This window comes from Schistocerca piceifrons, chromosome 1 (genome assembly GCF_021461385.2).
Source record: "Schistocerca piceifrons isolate TAMUIC-IGC-003096 chromosome 1, iqSchPice1.1, whole genome shotgun sequence".
Lineage (NCBI taxonomy): Eukaryota > Metazoa > Arthropoda > Insecta > Orthoptera > Acrididae > Schistocerca > Schistocerca piceifrons.
Genome location: NC_060138.1, coordinates 815,489,650 through 815,503,513, shown reverse-complemented (window position 1 = coordinate 815,503,513; position 13,864 = coordinate 815,489,650). Strand labels below are relative to the sequence as shown.

General features: G+C 48.3%; 1 protein-coding gene across 1 annotated transcript in view; it reads left to right on the top strand.

The window, feature by feature from the left end:
• LOC124775374 overlaps positions 1 to 13,864 on the top strand; it is a 607,101-nt gene that overhangs the window by 468,043 nt on the left and 125,194 nt on the right. The window contains exons 119-136 of the mRNA XM_047250212.1: positions 926 to 1,231; positions 1,331 to 1,648; positions 1,740 to 2,069; positions 2,182 to 2,496; positions 2,599 to 2,931; positions 3,043 to 3,348; positions 6,184 to 6,489; positions 6,589 to 6,906; positions 6,998 to 7,327; positions 7,440 to 7,754; positions 7,857 to 8,189; positions 8,301 to 8,606; positions 11,442 to 11,747; positions 11,847 to 12,164; positions 12,256 to 12,585; positions 12,698 to 13,012; positions 13,115 to 13,447; positions 13,559 to 13,864. Coding sequence (XP_047106168.1) covers positions 926 to 1,231; positions 1,331 to 1,648; positions 1,740 to 2,069; positions 2,182 to 2,496; positions 2,599 to 2,931; positions 3,043 to 3,348; positions 6,184 to 6,489; positions 6,589 to 6,906; positions 6,998 to 7,327; positions 7,440 to 7,754; positions 7,857 to 8,189; positions 8,301 to 8,606; positions 11,442 to 11,747; positions 11,847 to 12,164; positions 12,256 to 12,585; positions 12,698 to 13,012; positions 13,115 to 13,447; positions 13,559 to 13,864 — 5,724 coding nt within the window. The remainder of the gene's footprint in view (positions 1 to 925; positions 1,232 to 1,330; positions 1,649 to 1,739; positions 2,070 to 2,181; positions 2,497 to 2,598; positions 2,932 to 3,042; positions 3,349 to 6,183; positions 6,490 to 6,588; positions 6,907 to 6,997; positions 7,328 to 7,439; positions 7,755 to 7,856; positions 8,190 to 8,300; positions 8,607 to 11,441; positions 11,748 to 11,846; positions 12,165 to 12,255; positions 12,586 to 12,697; positions 13,013 to 13,114; positions 13,448 to 13,558) is intronic.

Here is a 13,864-nt window from a genome sequence, read left to right as displayed (position 1 = left end):
CAATCATCTTCTGGCGGCGATTCTTCAACAGCAGATCTATTAAACGAGATTTTCATGTGTATACTGTTCGTATTAAGATCGGTCTTGATACCGTGGTAAATACCAGTACATGGGTTTTCAAGAACATGACCATCCGGTAGAGTGAAGACCGGCCACTGACACTGTTTTGTTAGTGTCCGTGTAGACTGATTAGTTTAAACTTTTCTCCGTGCCTTGTGGTTGCTAAAGGCTAAAAACACTTGGATAGTGTGGGGAATGCATCATTCCAGTTCATGCAAGAGGTCAGCTAAACGAGATAAATAACTATAATTCAGAATTAATTCCTTCACCCCGCCATCTTAATTATTGAAGCGAACACCGATAGTATTTACTGGAACACACAAGAATGCTAATCGACGTAACTAAACTTGGCAGAATCTCAGCAGGTCAAGGTGAGACAATCTGTATTTACTGATGTAGATGTCCCAGTAATACAACACAAAGAGTAACTCTCGGGTTTTGCTGGTTCTATGAGGAAACTGCCCATGTGGCTCTTGATATCTGCTGTCAAACACATTCCCCAGATTACGTAAGAGATTTTAAACACAAGCGGACCTTAGATTACACCATTGTTCTTAACGCATGACATGCAATGCGTGGTTAGAGATTCTTCGTCAGAGTGTCACAAGAAGTTACTGATTGTCTCGCGCTCTCCGGATGCTGTGCTACACAGCAAGGTACATCCAGCACCGCTTACTTCGTATCGATCCTCTACGCTTACCATATATCTTGACCACGCCAATATCGTTTGTAAGAGTATAGAACAATACGTTGATAACTCGAAAATAGACAATAAATGTAATGTAATACACTACCTTCGCGTTGAGTAGAATAGTAATAGCTTGGACAGACAAAATGGAGTAACCCCTTTTGTCTTTTCACACAGCTCCCGTGGCAACACAGCCATGCAACCCGTCTCCATGCGGTCCCAACAGCCAATGTCGGGAGATTAACGGCCAGGCTGTATGTTCATGTGTGCCGGGCTACCTTGGAAGCCCACCGGCGTGCAGGCCAGAGTGCGTTGTGAGTTCCGATTGCAGCCAGAATGAAGCCTGCAGCAACCAGAAATGTAGAAATCCTTGCCCAGGAACGTGTGGAATTGGGGCTAAGTGTCAGGTGGTGAATCACAACCCTATCTGTAGCTGTCCACCGCGCCACACGGGAGACCCGTTCACCAGATGCCTGCCCATACGTAAGAACCATACTGATGAAACATTTCTTTCTGTCATATCAGAAAACAATGTAAGCTACTACTTTGTTCTTCTCACACATTGGTTTTTCCCTCATGCAGCTGATTCGCCGGTGAGCAAGCCAGTGAACCCTTGCCAGCCGTCACCTTGTGGTCCAAATGCTCAGTGCAAGGTAGCTGGAGACAGCCCCTCTTGCTCGTGCCTGCCAGAATTCAAAGGCTCGCCACCAAACTGTCGGCCTGAGTGCGTCAGCAACAGCGAGTGTGCCAGCCATCTGGCCTGTATGGGGCAGAAGTGCAAAGACCCCTGTCCCGGAGCTTGTGGATCAAATGCTGAGTGCCGAGTGGTCAGCCACACGCCTACGTGTGTGTGTGCGGTTGGATACACTGGAGACCCGTTCTCTCAGTGCTTTGTACAACGTAAGAATGAACTCCTGAGTCATTTCTCTTGTATTTGTGCGATTTTGGATGCAAGTTCGTGCAGAGGATAATTGTGACTTGTGGCTTTCAGCTGTAGCCGTGCCACAGGAGAGGCCAACGCCCTGCTCTCCGTCGCCATGTGGTTCGAATGCAGTGTGTAGGGAACAGAATGGCGCTGGATCTTGCACTTGTCTACCAGAGTATGTGGGCAATCCGTACGAAGGCTGTCGGCCAGAGTGCGTGGTGAACACTGACTGTGCTCCCAACAGGGCATGTATTCGTAACAAGTGCCAAGACCCATGCCCCGGCACGTGTGGCCCGAATGCAGACTGCCAGGTGGTCAATCACCTGCCATCGTGCACATGCCGGCCGGGATACACTGGAGACCCGTTCCGATACTGCACAGTGCAGGCTAGCGAACGTAAGGACCAATTTCTCTGCTGAAATACTTTATCTCTGTGGAGTGAGTTATTTGGTAACCATGTGTTCTTTCGGTTGTATTTGTATGGCTGACTGGCCCTTCTATTGCGCAGCTGTGGTAGCTGAACGAGGAGATCCGTGCAGCCCATCGCCATGTGGTCCTAACAGCCAATGTCGCCAAGTGAATGGGCAGGCTGTGTGCTCATGCCTACCGTCGTACATTGGCAGTCCACCAGGCTGTAGACCAGAGTGTGTGGTGAGCTCCGAATGCCCGCAGAACCGAGCCTGTGTGAACCAGAAGTGTGTGGACCCTTGCCCTGGGCCGTGTGGCCTCAATACTCGCTGCCAGGTGATCAACCACAGCCCAATATGCAGTTGCAAACAAGGATATACCGGAGACCCCTTCGCCAGATGCCATCCAATTCCACGTAAGCTTCTGGAGCCTTAGGTTTTTCTAGTGTGTGTGATGCAATATAGCCTTGGTGACAGCGCAGGACTGACCTAGAACGTTGTTTCTTTTCTCTTTTTAGCTCCACCTCAGAGGCCGAGTGCCCCAGTAGTTGTGAATCCTTGCATCCCATCACCATGTGGGCCGTATTCTGAATGTCGTGATACAGGTGGCAATCCTTCATGCTCATGCCTGGCAAATTACATTGGCGCTCCACCAAACTGCCGTCCCGAGTGCTCCATCAACTCGGAGTGCCCCAGCAACAGGGCTTGTATCAGGGAGAAGTGTCGTGACCCATGTCCTGGGTCGTGTGGCATTGGCGCACAGTGCAGTGTGATCAACCACACCCCAGTGTGCACATGCCCTGAGGGGTACACAGGAGATCCATTCACCAACTGCTTCCCAAAACCGACAAGTAAGAAAGCTTAAGCTACGCAAAGTATGATTTCAAATTAATTTCATGTGGAAGTAGAAACTCCAGATTGTGTTCACGTCAAACTCACTTCGTTCTTCAAATTGCTTACAGTTGCAGAACCTGTGGAATCGGACCCGTGCAATCCTTCGCCTTGCGGGCCTAACGCCGAATGCCGAGATGGCAGTTGTACTTGTCTTCGAGAATACCAAGGAGACCCATACACTGGTTGCCGGCCAGAGTGCGTGTTGAGTACTGATTGTGACAGGACGAAAGCTTGCATCAGGAACAAGTGTGCTGACCCCTGCCCAGGAACTTGCGGACAGGGTGCTCGATGCGACGTAGTCAACCACATCCCCATCTGTACCTGTCCAGAAGGCACCTCTGGAAATGCCTTCATTCAGTGCCGGCCTATTCCACGTATGTACCAGATATATAGTGATCTACTCCGTCAGCATCTGTTGTGGGGGTTGGGAGGAACGGTCTGGACATTCGCGTATGGAAATTCTCTCACAATAAATATAAATGTACCTGTCACGCTCTCATTTCTCTTATTCACTGTTGGTTTGCTCATAATGAAGACCTTTCCAAACTGTGGGGTTTTCGGCGGCTGTCTTTCATACGGTTGGGAACGTTCAGCGGCTATGCCTCGCCTTGTCATGGTGATCGTTATCATCACCACTGTTGTCTTTGGAATGTTACCTCACTACGCAATACGTTACTTCCAAAGGACTAACGTGTTTTACCTTTATACAAGGAAAATTCTTCCTTCTATGCTTTATTGTGTCTCTAATGCTCAGCAGATGGATGATCGTCCCTCTCTTCGCCAACTGAACTGTGAGTTCCGAGAAACCGGCGTGTATAGCCACGCTCCACTGCTTTTTGCGCACACAGCTTTTTCCTGCTCCATTTCAACATCAAAGCGGTGGAGCTGCAGAGCTAAACCAGTAGTCAAGCATCCCAAACGGACAGTGGCTCATAGGTGTATGGTAGCCCCACCGTTTTCTTTGCCTGATTGCATTATTTCAATAAAACGCTCTGTGGTACAAATATGCAGTGGTGGTGAAACATAGGCAACTAACATGGCTTACACAATTCAGGGCCTGCCAGATCAAACTTGTCTTTCCTCATGATGTCTGTAGATGGTTGGACAGGCAAGTTTGTTTTCCCTACATTTGGACGTAAGACATTCAGTCAGACGGTCGTTGCACTTTCAGTTGTACAAGAACTATATCTTGTCCGTTTTCATCAGGTCTATGTGTTCCTTTCCAAACCCGATTAAGAATATGTGGGTTTACGTGCAGGAAGTTAAATAGCACCTTAAAGCGTTATGTGCAACTCGCCTGGAATGTATCTGTCCCGGTAAGAGAGAGTCCATTCTTCTCATTTTCTGCGTTCTGTTAGAAAAGATGCGACTGAAGTGTTCATTGTGCAAGTAGCAGCAATTATACAACAGGATTTGTGTGGTCACTCTTTGAAGCGTGAAATTCGTTGTCTATCTATCGAGGCAGCTTTGCATTAATAGAACTGGATTATGGGCCTAAAAGTGTGCAGGTTGTGGCGTTTCGGATTGTTACCAGTCGATAGATGTAGTGAGATTAGAACTTAGCTTTCTGTGTCCACGTAGTTGTCTGCTGTGGAAGCTGCAGAATATGTCGTTCTGACGAAAAAGGGAGTCTGTCATCCTTGACTGTCGCGCACACTGGTACCGTTCTTCTCTTGCCTCTCCTCCTCGCGAATTCTTTGGTTGCTACACACATATCTGCTTCGACAGAAAATTCAAATTGCGGCTAGAAGAACTGCTGTCGACGCTTTCGTGGGAGCCACTGTCTGTATTTCGTAATGGTACGGCGAGCTGTTGCGGATTTGCCTTGATTGATTTCATTCTTGAGCATCTCAGGCAACTGTTCTCTTGATATCAAAGCCGTGACTGAAGTAACACAGTGCTATGCAATACAAGAGGCAGCAAATCTTACCAAGAGATGGCCCGTCCGTGATATTTAAGACTGGTCCACCTTCTTGTCAGTCTGAGTGTATAAGAGCAGCGAGTTTCCTCTCTCCTTTGTCCTAGTTTTTAGTGTTCAGCACTTTGCCTATCAAGTCATTGCGGAATGTCAAGTTCCTCTTCAATCCTATCGAATTCTCAAATGACAAGTGACATCCTAGTAGCTCTAGGCATCAGGCATCAACACTTTGCAAAACAAGCTGTACTCTTCAGTTCGCTTGAGAACATATTTCCTGACAATTTTCTCAATGCTCACATGTATTTGTAGTGTGCTAGAGGCTACAGTTACTGCGCTAGCTGAGAGACAACATTCTCGATGCAAGTTCAATCATCTTCTGGCGGCGATTCTTCAACAGCAGATCTATTAAACGAGATTTTCATGTGTATACTGTTCGTATTAAGATCGGTCTTGATACCGTGGTAAATACCAGTACATGGGTTTTCAAGAACATGACCATCCGGTAGAGTGAAGACCGGCCACTGACACTGTTTTGTTAGTGTCCGTGTAGACTGATTAGTTTAAACTTTTCTCCGTGCCTTGTGGTTGCTAAAGGCTAAAAACACTTGGATAGTGTGGGGAATGCATCATTCCAGTTCATGCAAGAGGTCAGCTAAACGAGATAAATAACTATAATTCAGAATTAATTCCTTCACCCCGCCATCTTAATTATTGAAGCGAACACCGATAGTATTTACTGGAACACACAAGAATGCTAATCGACGTAACTAAACTTGGCAGAATCTCAGCAGGTCAAGGTGAGACAATCTGTATTTACTGATGTAGATGTCCCAGTAATACAACACAAAGAGTAACTCTCGGGTTTTGCTGGTTCTATGAGGAAACTGCCCATGTGGCTCTTGATATCTGCTGTCAAACACATTCCCCAGATTACGTAAGAGATTTTAAACACAAGCGGACCTTAGATTACACCATTGTTCTTAACGCATGACATGCAATGCGTGGTTAGAGATTCTTCGTCAGAGTGTCACAAGAAGTTACTGATTGTCTCGCGCTCTCCGGATGCTGTGCTACACAGCAAGGTACATCCAGCACCGCTTACTTCGTATCGATCCTCTACGCTTACCATATATCTTGACCACGCCAATATCGTTTGTAAGAGTATAGAACAATACGTTGATAACTCGAAAATAGACAATAAATGTAATGTAATACACTACCTTCGCGTTGAGTAGAATAGTAATAGCTTGGACAGACAAAATGGAGTAACCCCTTTTGTCTTTTCACACAGCTCCCGTGGCAACACAGCCATGCAACCCGTCTCCATGCGGTCCCAACAGCCAATGTCGGGAGATTAACGGCCAGGCTGTATGTTCATGTGTGCCGGGCTACCTTGGAAGCCCACCGGCGTGCAGGCCAGAGTGCGTTGTGAGTTCCGATTGCAGCCAGAATGAAGCCTGCAGCAACCAGAAATGTAGAAATCCTTGCCCAGGAACGTGTGGAATTGGGGCTAAGTGTCAGGTGGTGAATCACAACCCTATCTGTAGCTGTCCACCGCGCCACACGGGAGACCCGTTCACCAGATGCCTGCCCATACGTAAGAACCATACTGATGAAACATTTCTTTCTGTCATATCAGAAAACAATGTAAGCTACTACTTTGTTCTTCTCACACATTGGTTTTTCCCTCATGCAGCTGATTCGCCGGTGAGCAAGCCAGTGAACCCTTGCCAGCCGTCACCTTGTGGTCCAAATGCTCAGTGCAAGGTAGCTGGAGACAGCCCCTCTTGCTCGTGCCTGCCAGAATTCAAAGGCTCGCCACCAAACTGTCGGCCTGAGTGCGTCAGCAACAGCGAGTGTGCCAGCCATCTGGCCTGTATGGGGCAGAAGTGCAAAGACCCCTGTCCCGGAGCTTGTGGATCAAATGCTGAGTGCCGAGTGGTCAGCCACACGCCTACGTGTGTGTGTGCGGTTGGATACACTGGAGACCCGTTCTCTCAGTGCTTTGTACAACGTAAGAATGAACTCCTGAGTCATTTCTCTTGTATTTGTGCGATTGTGGATGCAAGTTCGTGCAGAGGATAATTGTGACTTGTGGCTTTCAGCTGTAGCCGTGCCCCAGGAGAGGCCAACGCCCTGCTCTCCGTCGCCATGTGGTTCGAATGCAGTGTGTAGGGAACAGAATGGCGCTGGATCTTGCACTTGTCTACCAGAGTATGTGGGCAATCCGTACGAAGGCTGTCGGCCAGAGTGCGTGGTGAACACTGACTGTGCTCCCAACAGGGCATGTATTCGTAACAAGTGCCAAGACCCATGCCCCGGCACGTGTGGCCCGAATGCAGACTGCCAGGTGGTCAATCACCTGCCATCGTGCACATGCCGGCCGGGATACACTGGAGACCCGTTCCGATACTGCACAGTGCAGGCTAGCGAACGTAAGGACCAATTTCTCTGCTGAAATACTTTATCTCTGTGGAGTGAGTTATTTGGTAACCATGTGTTCTTTCGGTTGTATTTGTATGGCTGACTGGCCCTTCTATTGCGCAGCTGTGGTAGCTGAACCAGGAGATCCGTGCAGCCCATCGCCATGTGGTCCTAACAGCCAATGTCGCCAAGTGAATGGGCAGGCTGTGTGCTCATGCCTACCGTCGTACATTGGCAGTCCACCAGGCTGTAGACCAGAGTGTGTGGTGAGCTCCGAATGCCCGCAGAACCGAGCCTGTGTGAACCAGAAGTGTGTGGACCCTTGCCCTGGGCCGTGTGGCCTCAATACTCGCTGCCAGGTGATCAACCACAGCCCAATATGCAGTTGCAAACAAGGATATACCGGAGACCCCTTCGCCAGATGCCATCCAATTCCACGTAAGCTTCTGGAGCCTTAGGTTTTTCTAGTGTGTGTGATGCAATATAGCCTTGGTGACAGCGCAGGACTGACCTAGAACGTTGTTTCTTTTCTCTTTTTAGCTCCACCTCAGAGGCCGAGTGCCCCAGTAGTTGTGAATCCTTGCATCCCATCACCATGTGGGCCGTATTCTGAATGTCGTGATACAGGTGGCAATCCTTCATGCTCATGCCTGGCAAATTACATTGGCGCTCCACCAAACTGCCGTCCCGAGTGCTCCATCAACTCGGAGTGCCCCAGCAACAGGGCTTGTATCAGGGAGAAGTGTCGTGACCCATGTCCTGGGTCGTGTGGCATTGGCGCACAGTGCAGTGTGATCAACCACACCCCAGTGTGCACATGCCCTGAGGGGTACACAGGAGATCCATTCACCAACTGCTTCCCAAAACCGACAAGTAAGAAAGCTTAAGCTACGCAAAGTATGATTTCAAATTAATTTCATGTGGAAGTAGAAACTCCAGTTTGTGTTCACGTCAAACTCACTTCGTTCTTCAAATTGCTTACAGTTGCAGAACCTGTGGAATCGGACCCGTGCAATCCTTCGCCTTGCGGGCCTAACGCCGAATGCCGAGATGGCAGTTGTACTTGTCTTCGAGAATACCAAGGAGACCCATACACTGGTTGCCGGCCAGAGTGCGTGTTGAGTACTGATTGTGACAGGACGAAAGCTTGCATCAGGAACAAGTGTGCTGACCCCTGCCCAGGAACTTGCGGACAGGGTGCTCGATGCGACGTAGTCAACCACATCCCCATCTGTACCTGTCCAGAAGGCACCTCTGGAAATGCCTTCATTCAGTGCCGGCCTATTCCACGTATGTACCAGATATATAGTGATCTACTCCGTCAGCATCTGTTGTGGGGGTTGGGAGGAACGGTCTGGACATTCGCGTATGGAAATTCTCTCACAATAAATATAAATGTACCTGTCACGCTCTCATTTCTCTTATTCACTGTTGGTTTGCTCATAATGAAGACCTTTCCAAACTGTGGGGTTTTCGGCGGCTGTCTTTCATACGGTTGGGAACGTTCAGCGGCTATGCCTCGCCTTGTCATGGTGATCGTTATCATCACCACTGTTGTCTTTGGAATGTTACCTCACTACGCAATACGTTACTTCCAAAGGACTAACGTGTTTTACCTTTATACAAGGAAAATTCTTCCTTCTATGCTTTATTGTGTCTCTAATGCTCAGCAGATGGATGATCGTCCCTCTCTTCGCCAACTGAACTGTGAGTTCCGAGAAACCGGCGTGTATAGCCACGCTCCACTGCTTTTTGCGCACACAGCTTTTTCCTGCTCCATTTCAACATCAAAGCGGTGGAGCTGCAGAGCTAAATCAGTAGTCAAGCATCCCAAACGGACAGTGGCTCATAGGTGTATGGTAGCCCCACCGTTTTCTTTGCCTGATTGCATTATTTCAATAAAACGCTCTGTGGTACAAATATGCAGTGGTGGTGAAACATAGGCAACTAACATGGCTTACACAATTCAGGGCCTGCCAGATCAAACTTGTCTTTCCTCATGATGTCTGTAGATGGTTGGACAGGCAAGTTTGTTTTCCCTACATTTGGACGTAAGACATTCAGTCAGACGGTCGTTGCACTTTCAGTTGTACAAGAACTATATCTTGTCCGTTTTCATCAGGTCTATGTGTTCCTTTCCAAACCCGATTAAGAATATGTGGGTTTACGTGCAGGAAGTTAAATAGCACCTTAAAGCGTTATGTGCAACTCGCCTGGAATGTATCTGTCCCGGTAAGAGAGAGTCCATTCTTCTCATTTTCTGCGTTCTGTTAGAAAAGATGCGACTGAAGTGTTCATTGTGCAAGTAGCAGCAATTATACAACAGGATTTGTGTGGTCACTCTTTGAAGCGTGAAATTCGTTGTCTATCTATCGAGGCAGCTTTGCATTAATAGAACTGGATTATGGGCCTAAAAGTGTGCAGGTTGTGGCGTTTCGGATTGTTACCAGTCGATAGATGTAGTGAGATTAGAACTTAGCTTTCTGTGTCCACGTAGTTGTCTGCTGTGGAAGCTGCAGAATATGTCGTTCTGACGAAAAAGGGAGTCTGTCATCCTTGACTGTCGCGCACACTGGTACCGTTCTTCTCTTGCCTCTCCTCCTCGCGAATTCTTTGGTTGCTACACACATATCTGCTTCGACAGAAAATTCAAATTGCGGCTAGAAGAACTGCTGTCGACGCTTTCGTGGGAGCCACTGTCTGTATTTCGTAATGGTACGGCGAGCTGTTGCGGATTTGCCTTGATTGATTTCATTCTTGAGCATCTCAGGCAACTGTTCTCTTGATATCAAAGCCGTGACTGAAGTAACACAGTGCTATGCAATACAAGAGGCAGCAAATCTTACCAAGAGATGGCCCGTCCGTGATATTTAAGACTGGTCCACCTTCTTGTCAGTCTGAGTGTATAAGAGCAGCGAGTTTCCTCTCTCCTTTGTCCTAGTTTTTAGTGTTCAGCACTTTGCCTATCAAGTCATTGCGGAATGTCAAGTTCCTCTTCAATCCTATCGAATTCTCAAATGACAAGTGACATCCTAGTAGCTCTAGGCATCAGGCATCAACACTTTGCAAAACAAGCTGTACTCTTCAGTTCGCTTGAGAACATATTTCCTGACAATTTTCTCAATGCTCACATGTATTTGTAGTGTGCTAGAGGCTACAGTTACTGCGCTAGCTGAGAGACAACATTCTCGATGCAAGTTCAATCATCTTCTGGCGGCGATTCTTCAACAGCAGATCTATTAAACGAGATTTTCATGTGTATACTGTTCGTATTAAGATCGGTCTTGATACCGTGGTAAATACCAGTACATGGGTTTTCAAGAACATGACCATCCGGTAGAGTGAAGACCGGCCACTGACACTGTTTTGTTAGTGTCCGTGTAGACTGATTAGTTTAAACTTTTCTCCGTGCCTTGTGGTTGCTAAAGGCTAAAAACACTTGGATAGTGTGGGGAATGCATCATTCCAGTTCATGCAAGAGGTCAGCTAAACGAGATAAATAACTATAATTCAGAATTAATTCCTTCACCCCGCCATCTTAATTATTGAAGCGAACACCGATAGTATTTACTGGAACACACAAGAATGCTAATCGACGTAACTAAACTTGGCAGAATCTCAGCAGGTCAAGGTGAGACAATCTGTATTTACTGATGTAGATGTCCCAGTAATACAACACAAAGAGTAACTCTCGGGTTTTGCTGGTTCTATGAGGAAACTGCCCATGTGGCTCTTGATATCTGCTGTCAAACACATTCCCCAGATTACGTAAGAGATTTTAAACACAAGCGGACCTTAGATTACACCATTGTTCTTAACGCATGACATGCAATGCGTGGTTAGAGATTCTTCGTCAGAGTGTCACAAGAAGTTACTGATTGTCTCGCGCTCTCCGGATGCTGTGCTACACAGCAAGGTACATCCAGCACCGCTTACTTCGTATCGATCCTCTACGCTTACCATATATCTTGACCACGCCAATATCGTTTGTAAGAGTATAGAACAATACGTTGATAACTCGAAAATAGACAATAAATGTAATGTAATACACTACCTTCGCGTTGAGTAGAATAGTAATAGCTTGGACAGACAAAATGGAGTAACCCCTTTTGTCTTTTCACACAGCTCCCGTGGCAACACAGCCATGCAACCCGTCTCCATGCGGTCCCAACAGCCAATGTCGGGAGATTAACGGCCAGGCTGTATGTTCATGTGTGCCGGGCTACCTTGGAAGCCCACCGGCGTGCAGGCCAGAGTGCGTTGTGAGTTCCGATTGCAGCCAGAATGAAGCCTGCAGCAACCAGAAATGTAGAAATCCTTGCCCAGGAACGTGTGGAATTGGGGCTAAGTGTCAGGTGGTGAATCACAACCCTATCTGTAGCTGTCCACCGCGCCACACGGGAGACCCGTTCACCAGATGCCTGCCCATACGTAAGAACCATACTGATGAAACATTTCTTTCTGTCATATCAGAAAACAATGTAAGCTACTACTTTGTTCTTCTCACACATTGGTTTTTCCCTCATGCAGCTGATTCGCCGGTGAGCAAGCCAGTGAACCCTTGCCAGCCGTCACCTTGTGGTCCAAATGCTCAGTGCAAGGTAGCTGGAGACAGCCCCTCTTGCTCGTGCCTGCCAGAATTCAAAGGCTCGCCACCAAACTGTCGGCCTGAGTGCGTCAGCAACAGCGAGTGTGCCAGCCATCTGGCCTGTATGGGGCAGAAGTGCAAAGACCCCTGTCCTGGAGCTTGTGGATCAAATGCTGAGTGCCGAGTGGTCAGCCACACGCCTACGTGTGTCTGTGCGGTCGGATACACTGGAGACCCGTTCTCTCAGTGCTTTGTACAACGTAAGAATGAACTCCTGAGTCATTTCTCTTGTATTTGTGCGATTGTGGATGCAAGTTCGTGCAGAGGATAATTGTGACTTGTGGCTTTCAGCTGTAGCCGTGCCCCAGGAGAGGCCAACGCCCTGCTCTCCGTCACCATGTGGTTCGAATGCAGTGTGTAGGGAACAGAATGGCGCTGGATCTTGCACTTGTCTACCAGAGTATGTGGGCAATCCGTACGAAGGCTGTCGGCCAGAGTGCGTGGTGAACACTGACTGTGCTCCCAACAGGGCATGTATTCGTAACAAGTGCCAAGACCCATGCCCCGGCACGTGTGGCCCGAATGCAGACTGCCAGGTGGTCAATCACCTGCCATCGTGCACATGCCGGTCGGGATACACTGGAGACCCGTTCCGATACTGCACAGTGCAGGCTAGCGAACGTAAGGACCAATTTCTCTGCTGAAATACTTTATCTCTGTGGAGTGAGTTATTTGGTAACCATGTGTTCTTTCGGTTGTATTTGTATGGCTGACTGGCCCTTCTATTGCGCAGCTGTGGTAGCTGAACCAGGAGATCCGTGCAGCCCATCGCCATGTGGTCCTAACAGCCAATGTCGCCAAGTGAATGGGCAGGCTGTGTGCTCATGCCTACCGTCGTACATTGGCAGTCCACCAGGCTGTAGACCAGAGTGTGTGGTGAGCTCCGAATGCCCGCAGAACCGAGCCTGTGTGAACCAGAAGTGTGTGGACCCTTGCCCTGGGCCGTGTGGCCTCAATACTCGCTGCCAGGTGATCAACCACAGCCCAATATGCAGTTGCAAACAAGGATATACCGGAGACCCCTTCGCCAGATGCCATCCAATTCCACGTAAGCTTCTGGAGCCTTAGGTTTTTCTAGTGTGTGTGATGCAATATAGCCTTGGTGACAGCGCAGGACTGACCTAGAACGTTGTTTCTTTTCTCTTTTTAGCTCCACCTCAGAGGCCGAGTGCCCCAGTAGTTGTGAATCCTTGCATCCCATCACCATGTGGGCCGTATTCTGAATGTCGTGATACAGGTGGCAATCCTTCATGCTCATGCCTGGCAAATTACATTGGCGCTCCACCAAACTGCCGTCCCGAGTGCTCCATCAACTCGGAGTGCCCCAGCAACAGGGCTTGTATCCGGGAGAAGTGTCGTGACCCATGTCCTGGGTCGTGTGGCATTGGCGCACAGTGCAGTGTGATCAACCACACCCCAGTGTGCACATGCCCTGAGGGGTACACAGGAGATCCATTCACCAACTGCTTCCCAAAACCGACAAGTAAGAAAGCTTAAGCTACGCAAAGTATGATTTCAAATTAATTTCATGTGGAAGTAGAAACTCCAGATTGTGTTCACGTCAAACTCACTTCGTTCTTCAAATTGCTTACAGTTGCAGAACCTGTGGAATCGGACCCGTGCAATCCTTCGCCTTGCGGGCCTAACGCCGAATGCCGAGATGGCAGTTGTACTTGTCTTCCAGAATACCAAGGAGACCCATACACTGGTTGCCGGCCAGAGTGCGTGTTGAGTACTGATTGTGACAGGACGAAAGCTTGCATCAGGAACAAGTGTGCTGACCCCTGCCCAGGAACTTGCGGACAGGGTGCTCGATGCGACGTAGTCAACCACATCCCCATCTGTACCTGTCCAGAAGGCACCTCTGGAAATGCCTTCATTCAGTGCCGGCCTATTCCAC